The 17,828-nt window shown below is 36.6% G+C and overlaps 1 protein-coding gene across 1 annotated transcript; it reads right to left on the bottom strand.

The window, feature by feature from the left end:
- Positions 1-1,710: 1,710 nt before the first annotated feature.
- On the bottom strand, positions 1,711-17,254 carry LOC145681760 (glutamate-gated chloride channel alpha-like). The gene is made up of 6 exons (XM_081753373.1): positions 17,182-17,254; positions 16,909-16,991; positions 13,031-13,177; positions 9,473-9,671; positions 5,458-5,641; positions 1,711-1,872 (listed from the first exon to the last, which is right to left on the bottom strand). Exons 1-6 carry the CDS (start codon positions 17,211-17,213, stop codon positions 1,711-1,713), a joined length of 807 nt encoding a protein of 268 aa, XP_081609499.1. The 5' UTR covers positions 17,214-17,254.
- Between the last annotated feature and the right edge of the window lie 574 nt (positions 17,255-17,828).

The following is a 17,828-nucleotide window of genomic DNA, read 5'->3' as shown; positions in this document are numbered from 1 at the left end:
TAATCATTCTTATCATGACAACAAAAGACATACAGTACTTGTTTTCTCAGACATTTTCAATGGTCTCATTCAATCAAAGGTAAAACTTAATAATACAACTATTTGACAAATGAGATGGAATTGAAAGATCCACATAATTAACTATTATATTATTTTTTTTTTCCTATACAGTTAAAGTTTTGCAATTGTGTAGCGAAACGTAGGGAATTGTGGGGCTAAACGGGAGTATTTTCTTCTCGGGAAAGGATTTTACAAAACATATCAGGTTGCCTACATCGTTTTCAACCACTTTGTGCAAGAATGTGTTCTTACACATTCACGCTTGTAAATCATTACTGATTTCCAAACGGGCCCTGAAAAATTTGATGTAAAAATCAGAATATTGTTCTCAGTGGTGTATTTAGGGGGCTGTCGGGCTCAACCTCCCCCCGAAATATTTTTTTTATTTTTTCGCTTTCCACATACAAAGCGCTTTCCAATAATCCTTCTTACCGTTTCTAAGAATTTCATTGACTTTCCATTTTCTTATGCTCTTTGTTCAGAAATAACATTGTACTTGTCAAATTTCATTCCATGTAAGAACTGTGTTCTTTTTCTCTTTTTTTGTCCATTCTACTCTGCTGTTTCTTTTTCTTAGTTGTTACTTTCTTTCGTTTCTCCTATCATATTTTTGATCGTTGTTAGTTGTGATTCAAGTCGGCCGTCGTCAGTAACATCAAAACTAAGAGGAGCTGATAAGCGAAACTGGTGTTCCATTTACGTAACTTGCACGGTTGGTGTTCCACACCAACTAAAACTGCAATCAGTATATTTCAGCTTCATCTTGTCTCAACATTTTCTTTCAGGTAAAAACGTACACAGATAAAACTGGATATTACTACGAGGCACGTCCAGAAAGCAAGTTCCGTTTGGTAATAAAATTAAATTGTGTACATATACAGAAAAATTATTTATTGCACAAAATTCTACAACTCTTAAACTACTTTTCCACATAACTGCCGAAATTTTGCAGGCATTTGTCATAGCGTGGCACAAGGTTTTGTATACCTTCTTCATAGAAGTTTGCCGCCTGTGTCTTCAACCAGTTGGAAACAGTTTCTTTCAGCTCGTCGTCATTGTTGAAGTGTTGACCGCCAAGCATACCATATTCCATACCGAGAGCGAGTAAACATCGCAAATTTGCCGATAAATTTAACTTGGTTTCACTTTCCTCGCATTCAGAATCATCGCTCTGATTTCACAAGCGGCGGGATTTTAAATCAACACCGACATTGTAAACAAGCACAACAAAGCGTACGTGACTGACAGCAATCTCCAAATGGCGCACGTTTCTTCTTCTTGATACAGAGCGTCTACCGCGCATGTGCGGAACTGCGATCGCAGCGCTGCAGCTGAGATAAATTGAAACGGAACTTACTTTCTGAACGTGCTATGTATTTTTTTTTTCTAAAATGAAATCAATTAAGTTGAAATGAGATTACAAATATTCAACGTGTTTTGCGGGAACGTCATTTCAGATTTGCCTGGGGCGGTAAGATCCTCCACCGACATACGATTTTTTCCTAGTATATTAGTAGACAATCGATTAAAATATATGATCGATTACATTTTCAAACTCGGGTGGGCAATTGTCTCCCCGTGCTTCCCTGTGTTGTGCACAGCCCCTCGAAACAAAATTCTAAATACGCCATTGATTGTTCTTGGTTTTTATTAAAGCAATCCAAATACATGAATCCAGTAAAAAACGCAGAAAACTATAAACACAGACGGGAAGACTATACAGGCCAAGAGATCGAATGGTACAATCCAGACTTTGAATTTCATCATACAATAAATTGAAACTTCTTTTGATCCATCTCTTGCTCTATCATTCTGAAAAAGAAAAGAAACCATCTTTCAATTATGATATTTGTGTATAAACTACTCTACAAGAAACTAGAATCCATAATGTTTCTGTTACTTTTGAACTTCGATAGAAAGATAGACACTTGTAGTCGTTAAAAAAATGGATTGCAAGATTTCTATCGATTTGCACTTTTGTTGCTTTCGTATGTCGAGCAAAGTTACAATGATTCACTTTTCATCATACTGGCTTCTTGTAGCTATATGTTAAAACAATGACAATACCTTTCACTTAGCCAGAACAATATGGCTTCTTGTAGAGATTACTTTAATACGCATTCTGCGATATTGGTTTCTTCAAATTAATTTTCCGTGCTAAACGACTAAGAATATTCTTCATTAAGGTAGACCAATATCCCAGTAAGCAAGCATGTCTACGACAAGTCTCAGTTTGCCATTGTTGGACTTAACATTAGAGATTCTACCTGTATATGGCCTTGGCAAGTGTAAATTTAAATCAGTCATACTTAGAGTCCAGATAGCCTTGACGTACGAGGTGCTATCCAGAATTTTCGGTATTGGTGCTGCCATCTAGAAAGTAGTAGTAGTAGAGCTTTGCACCGATAGGCGGCAAGACTAGCATATCTGATGAGTGAGAGTGCACAGTTTCATGCAGCTGGGTTGATGTGTTGAGTTTTCACAGTGCTTTTCATGATACTCTGTGTGTGGCAATTTGACGATGGATCCGAGAATAGAACAGCGCGTATGTATCAAATTCTGTACGAATCTCGGGAAAAGTGCTACGGAGACCTTTGCAATTATTCAACAAGTGTTTGGGGAACACAGCAAGAGCCGTACGCGTGTGTTTCAGTGGCATGCTCAATTCAGGGCCGGCCGTACAGACATCGAAGACGATGCCCACACTGGAAGTCCCGTTAGCCGCACAACGCCAGACATTGTTGCCAAACTTCAACAATTGGTTCGTGAGGATGGACGTCGAACCATTCACAACCTTGCTGATGAAGTGGGAATTGGTTACGGGACATGCCAACGAATTTTGATTGTTGAATTGGGCATGCATCGTGTCGCCGCAAAATTTGTGCCAAGGATCTTGACTGCTGATTAGAAGGCACAGCGTATGGCAGTTTGCACGAGTCAGACCGCATCTGATGATCGAACCTTCTTGTCACTGAAAAGCAAGTTGGAAGGCCGTCTGTTCGACACACATGAGAGGATTCAAGAAGCATCGCTGGCGGTGTTAAACACCCTCAAAGAACAGGACTTCCAGGATGCGTTTGGCCAATGGCAGAATCGCTAGGACTGGTGTACATTTTCACAAGATGGCAGCACCAGTCCCGAATATTTTGGATAGCACCCCGTATAAACATGTATAAGCCTACGCTTAAACCAGATGGAAGAATGAAGGCTGCGCAAGAACGCGTGCGCGTTAGACAGCCTTAGAGACTCATTTTGTGTATGGTTTGCCAAGTGTAAATTTTAAGTCATGCTTGACAGCTGTGTAATTTAAAGTAATTTTAAGGGTAGCCTTATATTACATAATATTGACAGGTCTGAAGCAAGCTTGCTATCGAGGAACTAGTAAGTTTGCTATAGCCTCGGTTACGACTGCAGCCTTGTGCAAGGCTATAAACAGCATTGAAGGCTTGTATAAGACTTTTAAAAGTCTGAAATTTTATTAGGAATGGTTTCTTATAGAGATTTAAGCACACATTTCGCCATCTTAATCTCTTGAAATTAATTTAGCTCTATGTTAAAACAATGAAAGTATTTCTCATTCAGGAAATCCAATATGGTTTCCTATAAAGATACTTTGGTACACATTCCGCCATGTTGGCCCCTTAAAATTAATTTAGCTCTATGTTAAAACAACGAGAGTACTTTCTTATTTAATGAATCCAATATGGCTTTCTATAGAGATTACTTCAGTACACATTCTGTCATCTTGGTCTCTTGAAATTAATTTAGCTCTGTTAAAACAGTAAGAAACTTTTTATAATTTAGAGACCAATATGGATTCTTATAGAGACTAATTCGGTACGCATTCTGCCATACTGATCTCTTGCAACTAATGTAATTCTGTTAAAAGAATGAGAATATTATTTTATTCAGAGAGATCAACATGGCTCTTTATAGAGTTACTTTAGTACGCATTTCGCCATCTTGTTCTCTTGAAATAAATTTAGCTCTATCTTAAAAGACGAGAGTACATTTTTCATTGAGGGAGTGTAATATGGCTTCTTATAGATATTACTTTAGGGGCGGATCCGGATATATATAATAAGAAAGTTTTACTCTTCTGGGGGGCGATCGCCCCGATCGGTCCCCCGGATCCGCCCCTAAAGTAATATCTATAAGAAGCCATATTACATATAAAACTCATTCCAAAGTTTGAAGCCCTTAAAAGTTGCAGTATGATAACCCACCGCCCCCCCCAGACGTCGGTCCTGGATCCCCCCTGCATTACTTCAGTACCACTCTGCCATCTTGGCCTCTTGCAACTAATGGAACTCTGTGTTAAAACAATGAGAATACTTTTTTTATTTAGAGAGATCAACATGGCTTTTTATAGAGTTACTTTAGTACGCATTTCGCTATCTTAATCTCTTGAAATAAATTTAGCTCTATGTTAAAAAAAAAATGATGAGAGGGGACTCACGATTCAGCCTTTCTACTCTCATTTTTCCCAGGATACTTTTCGGTGTTTGACGTCACGTGTAGGTATCGCCAAGGATGTTATAAAATAGAGGATCTTCTCATACCACAAAATCGTGAAGCCATACGTATCCTATGATTGGTGATTTTCTTACCTGTGAAAGGTTATTCCGGGAAATTTCTTCTCACTTCTATTTGTACACCCATACGAGCAGCAACCACTGTATAATATAAATCTGAAGCAACAACTTAAGTAAAAATAAACAACAGACACATTACATGTCTACATATGAAGTTCGCAATGTTTTGAGCCAACATATATAGCGGGAACGAGAGTAGCTAATTAGACGTGGCAATGTTATGTTGTTTTTTTGGGTTCATTCAGTTAATAGAATGAATGTACATATGAGGAGATCCTCTATTTTATAACATCCTTGGGTATCGCGAGGTATCGTTCAAGAGAACAAATGAAATATTGCATAAACAATTACGTTGTTTCAAGATGGGTAAAAGTTCCTTCACATGACGTCACGGACAGGGAGCTAATCAGAACGATAAACATGGACTGGAGCTACCTGTTATTTTATATACCTTGGATGAGAGTGTTTTCAAAGTGGCTTCATATAGATATACTTTAGTTCGCATTTCGCCATCTTGGCCTGTTGAAAATACTTTAGCTCTATGTTAAAACACTGAGAGCACTTTCATTCAGGGATACAAATCTGATTCTGTGTTAAAATGCCAAGAGACTCGATACTAATGTACTTACCTTGGATGGTCAAGTGACACTTTTATGCTATATGGGTATGGTTATAAGGGAAGTACGAAGGAAATTTGGAACATTACCTCCAAAAATCTGCAATAAAATTACTTATAGACTTATTCTACAGTATTTTCCATAGTGTAGCAACATAATAGTTAAAAATGCTGAAATATACTTACTATAATGATAGAAAATAAACACCATTTTCGGTTTTGTAACTTTGGAAACTCTTTTGGTTGTCTAGATCGATGCATTAGAAACAAAATAGTGGCGTATTCTAATAAAGCAGCAGCTACAAACATAACGCAGACTAATATCCATAATTCATTGCTCTTCATATAGTACGATCTTGGAGAATTGTTTCTGAAAATTTTATACATACGGTATATAATAGTAAAAATACGATAATATGTAAGTTTTTATTATAAATTTTAACTTTATCTAACAGAGCATACATATCAATATCGATTTGAAAAATCTAGACATGCATAGTTATAAGTGACCAAATTTAACTAATACGCCTGGTTCGGAGATAAATAAATAAAATATAAATTCAGAAATCAGAGGAAAATAATAAGAGATATACGGTATGTTTCGTAACGACACTTTTAAACTGTTTGACTCAATAATTTTAGATATTCATTAAGGTCATTGAGGGTTTACAGCCATTTTTATAAGACAGAACATATTTATGGTCAAGAGAAGAAAAATGACTGTACCAGCTTAAAACTTGCGCTTTCATCATTTTTAGATCCTTCAATTACATTTACTGCATCTTTGGAATTAATTCTTCCTTCGACTTGGTTTGTAAACTGTCCAGTCAGCGTTATTTGTTCGAAATAAATCTATCACAGTCGAATAAGTCTCGTAATGTCATCCTCAGTTGTCTGTTCATTCCAGATGTTATGGCTATTGTTTGTAAGTATTAGGGATGTTATAATATTGAAAGTGTTAGATATTATTTGTTTCATTCTGTATTTCTTTATTAAGATTGTCATACACTGTCGTCATTTTACGTCCGTAACGTATTTGTATTAACCCACGTCATTAGTTACGTCCGTAATGCGGTCCATACACTGTACATGAGTTTACGTCCGTAAGTCAAGAACAATAGTCATTTTCCAGTCTTTCTATTGTTCGAACAGGATGGGTCAATCTAAGAGCATGTTTTTAAGTATATGTGCTGTAAACTTTGGGTTATTGATGAAACAAAAGAAATATTTGGACAAAAAGTAAATTTTAGAGCTAGATGCTTCAAATGGACATTATAAATGCCTCAATTTATGGAAAATTTTATTCAGATGGACCAAGAGTCTTTTAGATTACCTAATACCCAAGACACAATCCTGATTAACTATTAACAAACCACAAGATTCACCAACACAGAAAAAAAAGTTCCAAGATATAACAGTATAATAACATGAGTGTCGATTTCATATTATGACAATATTGCCATCTTGAAGGATATTTCCCCCAAAATTTGAGGGGAAATCTCTCCACATTGAGGAAAAAAAAATATTTGACAACAAAATTGTAAGTAGATTTATTACTTTTAATAAATGTATATAACATTCCTCATCAAATTCATTTAAACCCACACACAGCCTTGAGGTTGTTGTTACAATACTCTTAAGAACACAGTATTTATTAAATACTATGTGTACTCATTGAATACTGTGTCAGGAATCTCTTGTATATTCCTTACCAGTGCTCAGGAGTGAAATGCCATTTTAAAATTTAGGGGATTTGAATTAAATTTAGATGGGTTTTGCGATACTGAGGTTTTACAGGTTGTCATTACTGTATTAACCCTTTCACTGTGGAAGGCGACGGAAAAAAAAATTCCCTAACCTGCGAATGTCGATTATAGTCGACGTGTTAAAATTTGTCTGTATCTTGGGTTTGTCGATTGTAGTCGCCAAAGGTTTTCTGTGTGATTTCTATTGTTTATCGAAAACAATAGAACAAAACAAAAATGAACGGTACAACTTTGGCGACTACCTTCGACAAAGCCAAGATACGGACAAACAAATTTTAACACGTCGACTATAGTCGACATTCGCATGTTAAGGAAATTTATTTCTGTCGACAAAAGTCGACTTCCTCTGTGAAAGGGTTAAGGATATGTGATGTGAAAAAGTTACATAGCACGTATTGACATGCTAGCTGAAAGAAGCTGTTAATAAGTAGCAGAAAACTGGATGTAATTGAAGAGTAGGGAGACGAATATGAACTCTTTTACATTAACAATATAATGATTGACGAATTGTATCATAGACAGAGCTGGCAAAGCAAATAGTTGATTAGGTGGCGGCATTGCATTATTTGGTTCAGAATAAATGGAAGTTATTTGAGTAATGTCATAGCGGTCATATTGTGGTATCTGGAAATTATTTTGTATATCTTGATGATAATCATCTGTTCTAGTGTTCTTCATTGGCCATTCCATTCTTAATTGGAGAATGATATGTCATTATTGATAAGACTTCCATTTTCTGTAGTTGCTATTTGAAGCACCGAACTTGGTCAATCTGAGACGTTCTGGTCAATATGGTCAAGCTGAGTAGAGGAGAAAGTTGAAGGAACAGTAGTGTGTCGTGGATACATCTAAGCAAGTACATGACGTCACTCAATTTCTGTGCAAAGAAGGTCGAGTGAAATCTTCAAGTGAAATCTTTCGTCGAATGCAAAAAGTGTACGGAAGTCACGCCTGAAATGAAGCACGTTGTTCAAGCAGTGTACCAAATTTCTATAATTCATTTCGCATTTCATAAATTGATATGACCTTCTGTGCTCCAACACTCTCCCTTCATGAAATACTGTGTACGCCACTGTTCTGAGAAATACAGTAATTCTTTAAGGATCTCAGAGGGATGTAATGTGTGCAATTCTTAGCACACGGAAGAAGAGAAGAAAGTAGAAAATGTTTTCAATAATATGAATCTATGTGAGATTACATGTTGTAAAATTATTATTATTACTATAAAATAGTATTAAAAAAGAGCATACACTATAGAAAACGTACTAAAACCTATATATATTTTGTAACATACTCCTTTTAAGGAAGTAGCGAACAAGATAGTGAAACGATTGTTATGTAACATTTAACAAAATATTCACAGCGTTATATATATATATATATATATATATATATATATATATATATATATATATATATATATATATATATATATATATATATATATATATATATATATTAAAGACAACTTTTCTGCTCTAGAAATGTTGAGGTAACTGGATTTTCAAGTTTTTCTTATCTTCAAAATTAAAGAAAAATAAAAATATTTCGGAGATTTTGTGGCCCTGTGCCACGTTCATTCCACTATCCACACCTATTTAGCAAAGAAGGTTTTTTCGTACCATACTCTTAAGGGCGGTTATTGGAGACTATATTTCAAGGAAAATAAGCCTTGAAATAGAATGAAATGAAATGCCATTTTTGAGTTTTACCTCCCAGGGTTATGCCGGCTAGGCTAAAGGAGACGGTGATGATGAGGAATGAATGAAATTGTGGAATAAATAAAATGGGAGGAAACGGGAGAACCCGAGCAAACCCATGCACACGGTGTTTGTCCACCACAAAATTTACTTGACGTGAGTTGGGATCGAACCCAGGACCTCCGGCACCAGAGACGAAAGCTCTACCACTTTTTACTTTTTTTCTAAGAAAACTTCCTGACTTATTTTCTACTTCAACCACCTTTCAGGACTATTAGACACGACAGGGACATGAACACAGAAACATCGAGGACAGTTAAAATTCCACCCTTACTTTTCAGAGGAACTCGAACCCCCAATGTGTTTCTCCTCATGATCATCAGCCTAACGCCTCAGACCTCTCGGCTATACCCACCAGCAACACTGAGCCACCGCGGCCCCCTGGCAGTGTACAAGTTGTCATGAGTCCATGAATAGTGCATCATCAACTACGCCATTGATATCCTTGCTTCTATGCAGTGTTGCCCATACACGAGACTAGAGACAAGAAATAAGTTTTTCTCGTCTCGTCTAGTAAGTGGAAAAAGTATAATCTCGTCTCGAATTTCGAAAAGCTTTGTAATGTTTCTGGTTTCGTTTCGATTCTCGTCTCAAATATGAGACGAGATGAATCTTTCTGAAGTTGAGAAATTTCTCGTCTCGGGAGGGGGTCAACATTAATTGTAGATTACTTACCTATTGAAATTGAAGAGTGTTATAAGCGCAAGTAGATCTGTAACCAAGAGCACTAGTCTTCCAGGTGGTGACGTAGGAGGTACAAGAAAGCTAATCCATGAGACACCAACAAATAAAGAACTTGGTAAATACGTGTGCATCAAGTGACTTACAAACTTTCTGCGAAAAGAGATCTTGATTCTCAGAGCAGAATACGTATCTGGAATTATAAGAGAAAAATGCTTCTCATTAGCAAACTCAACAATTTTTCACACTTTTAATACAGGTAGGATTATAGAAGCTTGTCTATGTTTGTCGTTCTTAGTTACAGTAAAAAAAGGAAACTAATTTAGACAAATGGTTGGTACTTGTATTTGGAACAATGGTTTTTGTAATTTGCACTAAAAACAGTGTTCTTCTTAAGGTTGAGGGATAAATTTTTTATGGATAGTAGAAAAATGGTTCGCTAGCGTCGAATTACTTTAGTCCCATTCAGTGATGATACTAGAGAGGGGGCAGGGGCACCCTGTAAAAGCTTTACCTACCCTCAAACACGTTTTATTGTAATGTAAATCAAGTAATAATGAATATTATTTTCAGTATACAAAAAGAAAAGTTGCCCTTAAGTGACGGATCTACCCCCAGTCCGGGAAGCATAAGTCCACTAATTTTTTTAGTGCCAAAAATTTGAAGCTATTATTTATATATTTTTGAAAGTTTATACTAAGTTCATGATATATCTATCATAGTCTGGATTCTAGTTGCCCCCAGTTTTAACTTCTAGATCCGCCACTGCTGCCTTTCTGTTTGCCCCCAACAGATTAACCCTTTTAGGATTTTTGATAACTTTTGTTACCATGGCGTAGTATTGTCTTTGACTGCTTATTTAGGTTCTATAACAGGTATTTGAGCTGGTTTTCTATTAGTCAAGTTAAGGATGAACCAAAGAAACTCTAGATACGTTTTGGAACCGAATGGTCAACTTGGCGGTGCCAAGTGGGAGCGGAGGAGCGTTACTTTTTAATCTCTCTTAAGGGGTATTTCTTAATTTTTTACAAAGTATTTTTTGGAAATATGTAGTTTTCCTTTTCTGCATATTTCTGAGAAGACATTTAACATTTTCTATCATAAGAAAGCGAGTTATTTCTATTTATGTAATTTTGAAAGACATGCGACAGAAATTGTGGACAGAAGTATAGTTTCTTCTTTTATTTATACTCCATTCCTAGAAACAGGCAAAACAACTTTCCTCCATTTTATTGTTTCTTTAAACAAATCACGTAATGACCCATACCTTTGGTTCGGTTTTACTTGTTAGCTCTAAACTGCATGCGTTTTACCTTTTCTACTTGTCCTCAAGAAATAAAAATGGTTGTGCGTGCCCGGAAATCGATCCGTGGACTACAAGATCTTCACACCACCTTGCTATCGAATACACTACGAGCGAGGATGGCCAGAGCAAAGAAACAGATTTATTTGTTCAAGAGACATACGCACATTACTCTGGCTCCATTACCTCGATCTGTGTGCGAATTTACACAACTAACTCGGTCTTCAAATTTTGCACGTGATTTGGCTAGCAAGTTATTATTAGCTAATTATTATTAAAATTGTGTTTCATGTGGTTTACAATCATTAATGAATACCAAATATCAAATGAAAAACATGTAATGTCATTTGGAAACAAATAAAAGTTCTACCAAGTTGGCAACACTGCCAACCGAATTGGAACTAATGTAAAAATCTTTATATTGATACAAATCAACTATCGGAACTTCATCATAACTTTAACACATAGTTTCTGATTTAATGTGAAATTTATATTTAATTTTCAATTGTCCCGAGCCGATTTTGGGTCCTGAGTTGGAAACCCTGTAACTCGAAAACTAAGCGGAATTCGACTCATGTTTATAGGAACTTTTCTACTGGATTTGATGTCAGGATTCATCCCTCAAAATTTCCATACTCCCTTTCAAATCGCCTTGTGTATAGGACCTAAATGCCCGTAGGAAATATTTACATTTCAAGTACAAAAATCGAAATTTCAAAAATTAATTGCGAATGTTAGGGACTGCAGCCGCATGAACGGTTAACGGATATTAAATACTTAGGTACTTCTCCAATAGTTGTAAAAAAAATCAGATTTTTAAAAGGTGGGGATTTTGAGAAAATGGCGTCCAAACATGGCGTCTTAATGAAATTTTCAGCTTTTCATCATGCTATAACGTGGAATGTAATAATCAGAAACGTAAGTCCTTCACATTTTTAAGAGACCTTATGGAGTAGATTTTGATGCTAGAAGCAGATGGTTGATATTGCTCGTGAGGACAGAAAAATAAATGTTTGAAGTTAGCAAAAATTTCATCAAAGTTGGCAACATTGCGAGTGAATTGCGCGATTCCTATGGGACCAATAAACGAATTTTGGTCCTCCACCGAAACATACAACTTTATACTCTTCCTGCTATTGTGATTATGTTACTAAGTACACTCGTTTCTCTACAATAAAATTTTTAGTTTGACATGTTTTTCAGTTTTTCAAGCAATCCGAGAGGAGGGCAGCCATTTTGGAAGGCTGTATATCAAAGAAAAATTTTTTTCAGCAAAAAGGAAAAATATGGGTCTAATAATTTTGTAAGTAGTTTCTTATTTTAAAAAATAAACTAAATCTGAGACAGTCGTGTGGACCACCCTGGACGAATTGAAATGGAATCACTCATGTGAGGATTCCGTGAACTTTAGCCCACGGTGTTACCGACTACACCATCAAGATCTGGTTGCAAGGAAAGCGCTACATTGATTGATTTGTCGAAAGAGACCAAGCACTTTACATCACATTGTATTTTTTCCTTGTTTCGTTTTTATTGCGTTCACTTATTGTGTTTTTCGTACAATGCACGAAAAAGCAAATACATATTTCGCCACGATGTTCAGGAATACTCTTTTAACTGATCAGCAAATAGGAAGCTACTGGCTAAATGATATGGGGTAATGTGTAGTGTTTTTTTTTTCATAGCAGCAAGGGGCAAGATACTATCCCGAGAAATACATGCATAAACTTATTTGACAGAAAATACATGACAACGTATTTTTAGGGAAAAGTTCAGATTCCTAGCTCATCTCAGGCCTGGGCCAGAGGGGCAAAGTGTTTTGGTGGGATTTTCAAAAAAAAAAAAAAAAAAAACTTCAAGATTTTTTCCTTATCTTCCAGTTCAGGTGTATGATACAGACCTGTAAGTGGTACCATTTGAAAGGGCTCGTTATACTGAAGAAAACTGTGTTTGAAGCATAACTATTTCTACTGACCTCAGTTCTCAAGATACAAGAACGAAGCACTAGCTGTTTGAGTGAAAGTTTAAATGTTCCTCAAAAGGTGGAAATCCGAAAAGTGTTAAGCTGGCATCGTCACTGGTCTCATTTCTTGATCCCTCCAAATGTTTTTACTCATTTTTTTCTGAACTTTAGTTAGTAGGGCAATTACATTTAATTAAGACACCAAAAATGTTTCCAAAAATAACATCAGAGCTGAGTTACAATCAGAAACAAAAATGAAGGAATTAGGTAGCATAAGTCTACTTACTCTTTTCCAAAGTGATATTGTTAAACTCCAAATCTGGATGAAAACTAATTTCATACGCTGGAACTCGCAAGCGGGGCAAATTTCCGCTTCTAAACATTAATGCTTTGCCTTTCCACGAAAATCTTAGCAATTTACTGTTGTACGTATCTGGAAAAGGGATTAAAAGATTTAATGAACATTAGGTAGTATTTAAAGTAGAGTTGTATCTATTCAAGGTAGTATTTTAAAATTAGAAATATATGGGAATATGAACAAGTATTCCTCGAACACTAGAAGCTTCAAGCAGATTCACAAGTGGGATGGAAAACTATAGATATACCACATTGACTCGACACCTAGTCTTCCGTTCCAGGCGCTGCTATCGGCTGAAGAAATTCACTCCCTTTCGCTGAGATTATCTCGCTTAGCAACAGCTGAAACCTTATTGGCTCAATGCATAGGTGTGCGACGGTATGAGCTTTAGTTCGCATTTTTGCCACGGCTCAAGACATTTTGGCAGCACAATATTATCTTTAATTAAACTCGAGACTTTAAAGTAAAATTACAGACGAGGTGAGGTGGAACATAAAAGAGTGAGGTTAGAAGAAGGACCTTATGCAGTAACGTGAAAAAAATCCCATTTTGTGTAATTTTTTTTGACATTAATTTTTCGAAAAGGGATGCAGGAAATATTCATCGCAATTGACTGCAAATATGGGATTTTTCATCGGCAGCAACAAAACTCTCTATGGGCAGAAGTAGTAGACTCAATTCAATCTCATCGCAATTGACTCTGTAATAATTTTGAAATCATTGTTAACTGTCAATCTCTTATCAACAATACTATAGATATGCTACATTGACTTGATTCCCAGTCTTCCGTTGCAAACGCTGCTATCAGCTGAAGGAATTCCACTCGCGTTCTCTCGCTTAGCAACAGCTGAACCCTTATTGGCTCAACGCGTGGGTGTGTGAGGGTGTGAGCGTTAGTTCGCATTTTTGCCACGGCTCAAGACATTTTGGCAGCACAATGCCGTCCTACTCGTGTCAAATGGCAAGCTTGGTTAGTGAATTCTTCGTCATAGCTTCATCTTAATAGTTGACATGGCTATGGTACGCCAATTTTGTTCACAAGTAGTTCATTTTTTCTCGAAAACTACGCATAAGGATTTCTACTCATACACATAATTTTGATCAGCTCAATGTCTACTATATTGTTCTATTTTAAACTGCAGAAGTTCATTCTTTGATTCTGTTCAGAGCACCACATTACTGGAAATTAGTAAACAACAGCTATCAACGCTGCAAGTTCAAATCTTCATTTGAACGTCAGAAGACCGCAGTTCCTTCGCTAAGCTGCCCGCGCTTCCCTTCTATATTCCTTCTATATTCAAACAACGTTAACAATAATGTCACTAAAAGTACTCTGAAAATTCGCCAGAAACCTAAATTGGAATGCAAATAATGCTACTGTATTCGCTGTTGATTTCGAAAGTCGTTAAATCCCTAGTTTAACAATGGTAAACGAAACAAATCTTGTCTCTAAAATACACCCTGTTTCAAAAAGAATATACGTATTTCGAATGCATATATTAATTAAATTTTAAGACATACGAATATGAAATTTTACACACATATTTACGAACCTTTCAAGTTCAAATTACAGTCCAAAGTTCAAATTACACATGTTTAATATGTCCTCCATCAGCGACACGAACGATATCACATCGATACTCAAATTTCTCCCATGTTCGGGCACGCATGTCCTGCGTCACTGATCTTATGGCAGTACGGAGCCGGTTCTTCAACTATTCCAGGTTCTGTGGGAGTGGTGGTACATAAACGCTGCCTTTAACAAAACCCCACAGGAAGAAGTCACAGGATGACAAATCCAGTGACCGTGGAGGCCAGCTAAGATTTGCTAAGTCGCCAGCTCCTTAACGACCAATCCAACGGTTCGGTAGAGTTTCATTCAGATATTCACGCACTTAGCGACTCCAGTGAGGGGGATGCCCCGTCTTGTTGAAAAATGAAGTTGTCTTCGTGCAGCCTCGGAAACAACCAGTTTTGTAACATTGCAATGTACTGCTGACTGTTAACCGTGTTTCCATTAAAGAAGAATGGACAGTAAATAGATGATCGGGATATCGCACAAAACACATTGACTTTGGGCGAATCTCGTACATGTTCAGTGACTTCTTGTGGGTTCTGTAGGCCCCAAATTCGAATATTTTGTTTGTTTAACTGACCACTAACACTGAAAGTCGCTTCCTCACTGAACACGATGCGTTGTGCAAAAGATATCATTATCAACAGCATCCAGAATCTCGTTACAAAATGCCACACGTTTGAGTGTGTCATCAGGACGCAGAGCTTGTAACAGCTGTAACTTGCGCGGCTTCATAACCAACTGACGTGTCAAAACACACCAAATTGTTTTTGTATGCACTTGTAACTAATGAGTGGCCCGACGAGTTGATTCTGAAGGAGTACGTTGTAAAGCAGTAACATTTTCTTCAGGAACACGAGGGCGACCAGGACTCTTTCTTTCACGTACGCATCCTGTACCTACAAACTGTCGATACCATCTGCGAATGACCCATTCGGAAGATCAATTTTGTACCTCAACTTGAAACGCCTTTACAATGTAATCACGGGATTGCACTTCGCAAACTCGAGAACACAAAATGATTTCTGCTGCGGAGTAGCTATTTTAAACATATGACGGTTACCAAGCAAAACAGGAGACAACTGACATCTAGCGGCTATTAATATAAACTAGACTATGTATTCGTTTCTCCAATAGCCGAGCCGAGGCGCAGCGATCGATAGTTTGGACAAAATAACTCTTCGTAATACGTATATTCTTTTTGAAACAGGGTGTATATTATCAAATCGCTAGACTTAGTGACTAAATCCCCAAGTTGGCAACATTACTCCATAGAGAACAGTCGATTACTCTCAGTTGTTGTGAATGTGGTGTGAAGATGGAATGCATATACGCAAGGGGTAAAACAAGCGGAGAGTAGAAACGAAACGACAATATAATAATATTCTAAATATTATTAAATATCTTAAGAAACAATAAATATATAATAATATTCTAAATATTATTACATATCTTAAGAAGCAATAAGCAGCGCACGATATTTGGTGGTTTACATTCTCTTGCGAACTGCACAAGGCGACGCCACTACTCAATGTTTAGCTTTCTCTCAGTGCTGTGCCGTAAGGGGAAGGCGCGTGCAACGGCCCAAGGAGGCGAATTAAGGGGGCGCAAAATTCGGGACGAAAAAGAAAGGAAAAGAAGAAAAGAAAAAGAGAAGAAAATTACTTGGAACATTACTAGTATGTACTTAAATCCTCTTCCTGCTTTCGGAATTGGTCCTATAATGTTACTCATGTTAGGAAAATGAATGTGCACATATATAAAATAAAAAAAGTAATAAAAAGTGTTCAAAATCAAGAAAAAGCAGGGTTTATTTTTGAAAATTTTCTTAACCATGTTGACACTTCACGGCTGACCTGTCGACCTCACTCAGTCATAGGTACGGGGGCGCCGTCGTATACTATCACACCGGACGCTGATTTTAAACGGTACCGTACTGTTCTCTCGTTAAACCATGTTCTACATTTCAACGTTACGTTTATAAATTGAGTAATTAACTGGTCAACAATAACAATTCAAGATTCAACTAACAATTTTTGGACTACTATTCCTCAAGGAGCCCAATAATCAAGTATTTCATTATTGACAAACCTTGTGGTCACAATCATCTATTTTCGTACAAGATTTAAGTGAAGTTTTGAAGTTTTCGGATCTTTAGTTATAAACAGTACAAGATACGCAAGATAAATCCATAATTATACGTTATAATTGAATAAGCTCTATTACTTACAACTAGTAAAATCCATATCACATTCTTGCACATCAAGGGGGTACAATTCGAAAACCATATCACAGTACATTGTAATAGTAAGCCTGAAAATAGAAAGTAATTATTTGTTTTAAATTCCATTATGTAATCTGTCAACATAGTTTCGAGCAAGAAATAGATTTAATAGGTGCTATCGCAGTTTATGGCGGCACGGTTTTGTAAAATTTACGAAAGAAACATGAAATTTGATTTCGAAAAAGGAACATATAAGAAATTCGAATATGTGAATCGTACCTGTAGCATGGGTAAAACGCGTGAATATCCATTACAAGGTCTACATTTGTAAGAATATGAGAACATACAGTTAAACATGAGAACTATAATAGGCAGCGTTGTAAGTCGTTATCCTTAATGATCAAAGTATTCGAAAGGTGTCCAAAAAGTGCTCGACTCGTTCCAGTAAGATGAGATGTACGAAGTAATGTAGTACTAGCAGTGATGATAGTGCCCGAGAATAGTGTTAAGGTATGGTGGAACTGAATTATGTCATGTTCAAATATCGAAGAAAATAAGAACAATTGCATTACATGACGTGAGAAAGAATAAAACATGATTCCAAGGAATTCCTCATATGTATATTAAATATTTGCAAAAGTGTGAGTTACTCAAACGTGACGTTGCACACGTGAGTTGCTCATGTGTATATATGTGTATTAGAGAGATTATTATTTATTTTGACAAATCCTACTTTTCACAACTTTTAAACACGCCAACGCCATAACTAACACATTGGCTGTCCCAAGCCTGGATAAAACGTGAGAGGTAGTTAAGAAAAAATATACATCATATTCTTTAATAGTTTGTTACTTACATGCAATCAGGCACGTAGCCAGAGGGGGTTTAGACCCCCGGACCCCCCTTCGAGACTAGAAATGAAAAAA

The sequence above is a fragment of the Thermobia domestica genome, chromosome 3, assembly GCF_964235325.1.
Source record: "Thermobia domestica chromosome 3, izTheDome1.hap1.1, whole genome shotgun sequence".
In the NCBI taxonomy this organism is placed as follows: domain Eukaryota; kingdom Metazoa; phylum Arthropoda; class Insecta; order Zygentoma; family Lepismatidae; genus Thermobia; species Thermobia domestica.
This window is presented reverse-complemented; position numbering and strand designations above follow the sequence as displayed.

Bases quoted from the DNA above. Each gene is read 5' to 3' on its own strand.
- LOC145681760 (XM_081753373.1), bottom strand. From the start codon at position 17,213: ATGGATATTCACGCGTTTTACCCATGCTACAG. The intron at 13,178-16,908 runs GTAAGTAATAGA...TCCCTTTTCCAG, and splicing joins TGATATGGATTTTACTAGTT to ATACGTACAACAGTAAATTG. The intron at 5,642-9,472 runs GTAAGTAATCTA...TAAAATTTTCAG, and splicing joins ACACTCTTCAATTTCAATAG to AAACAATTCTCCAAGATCGT.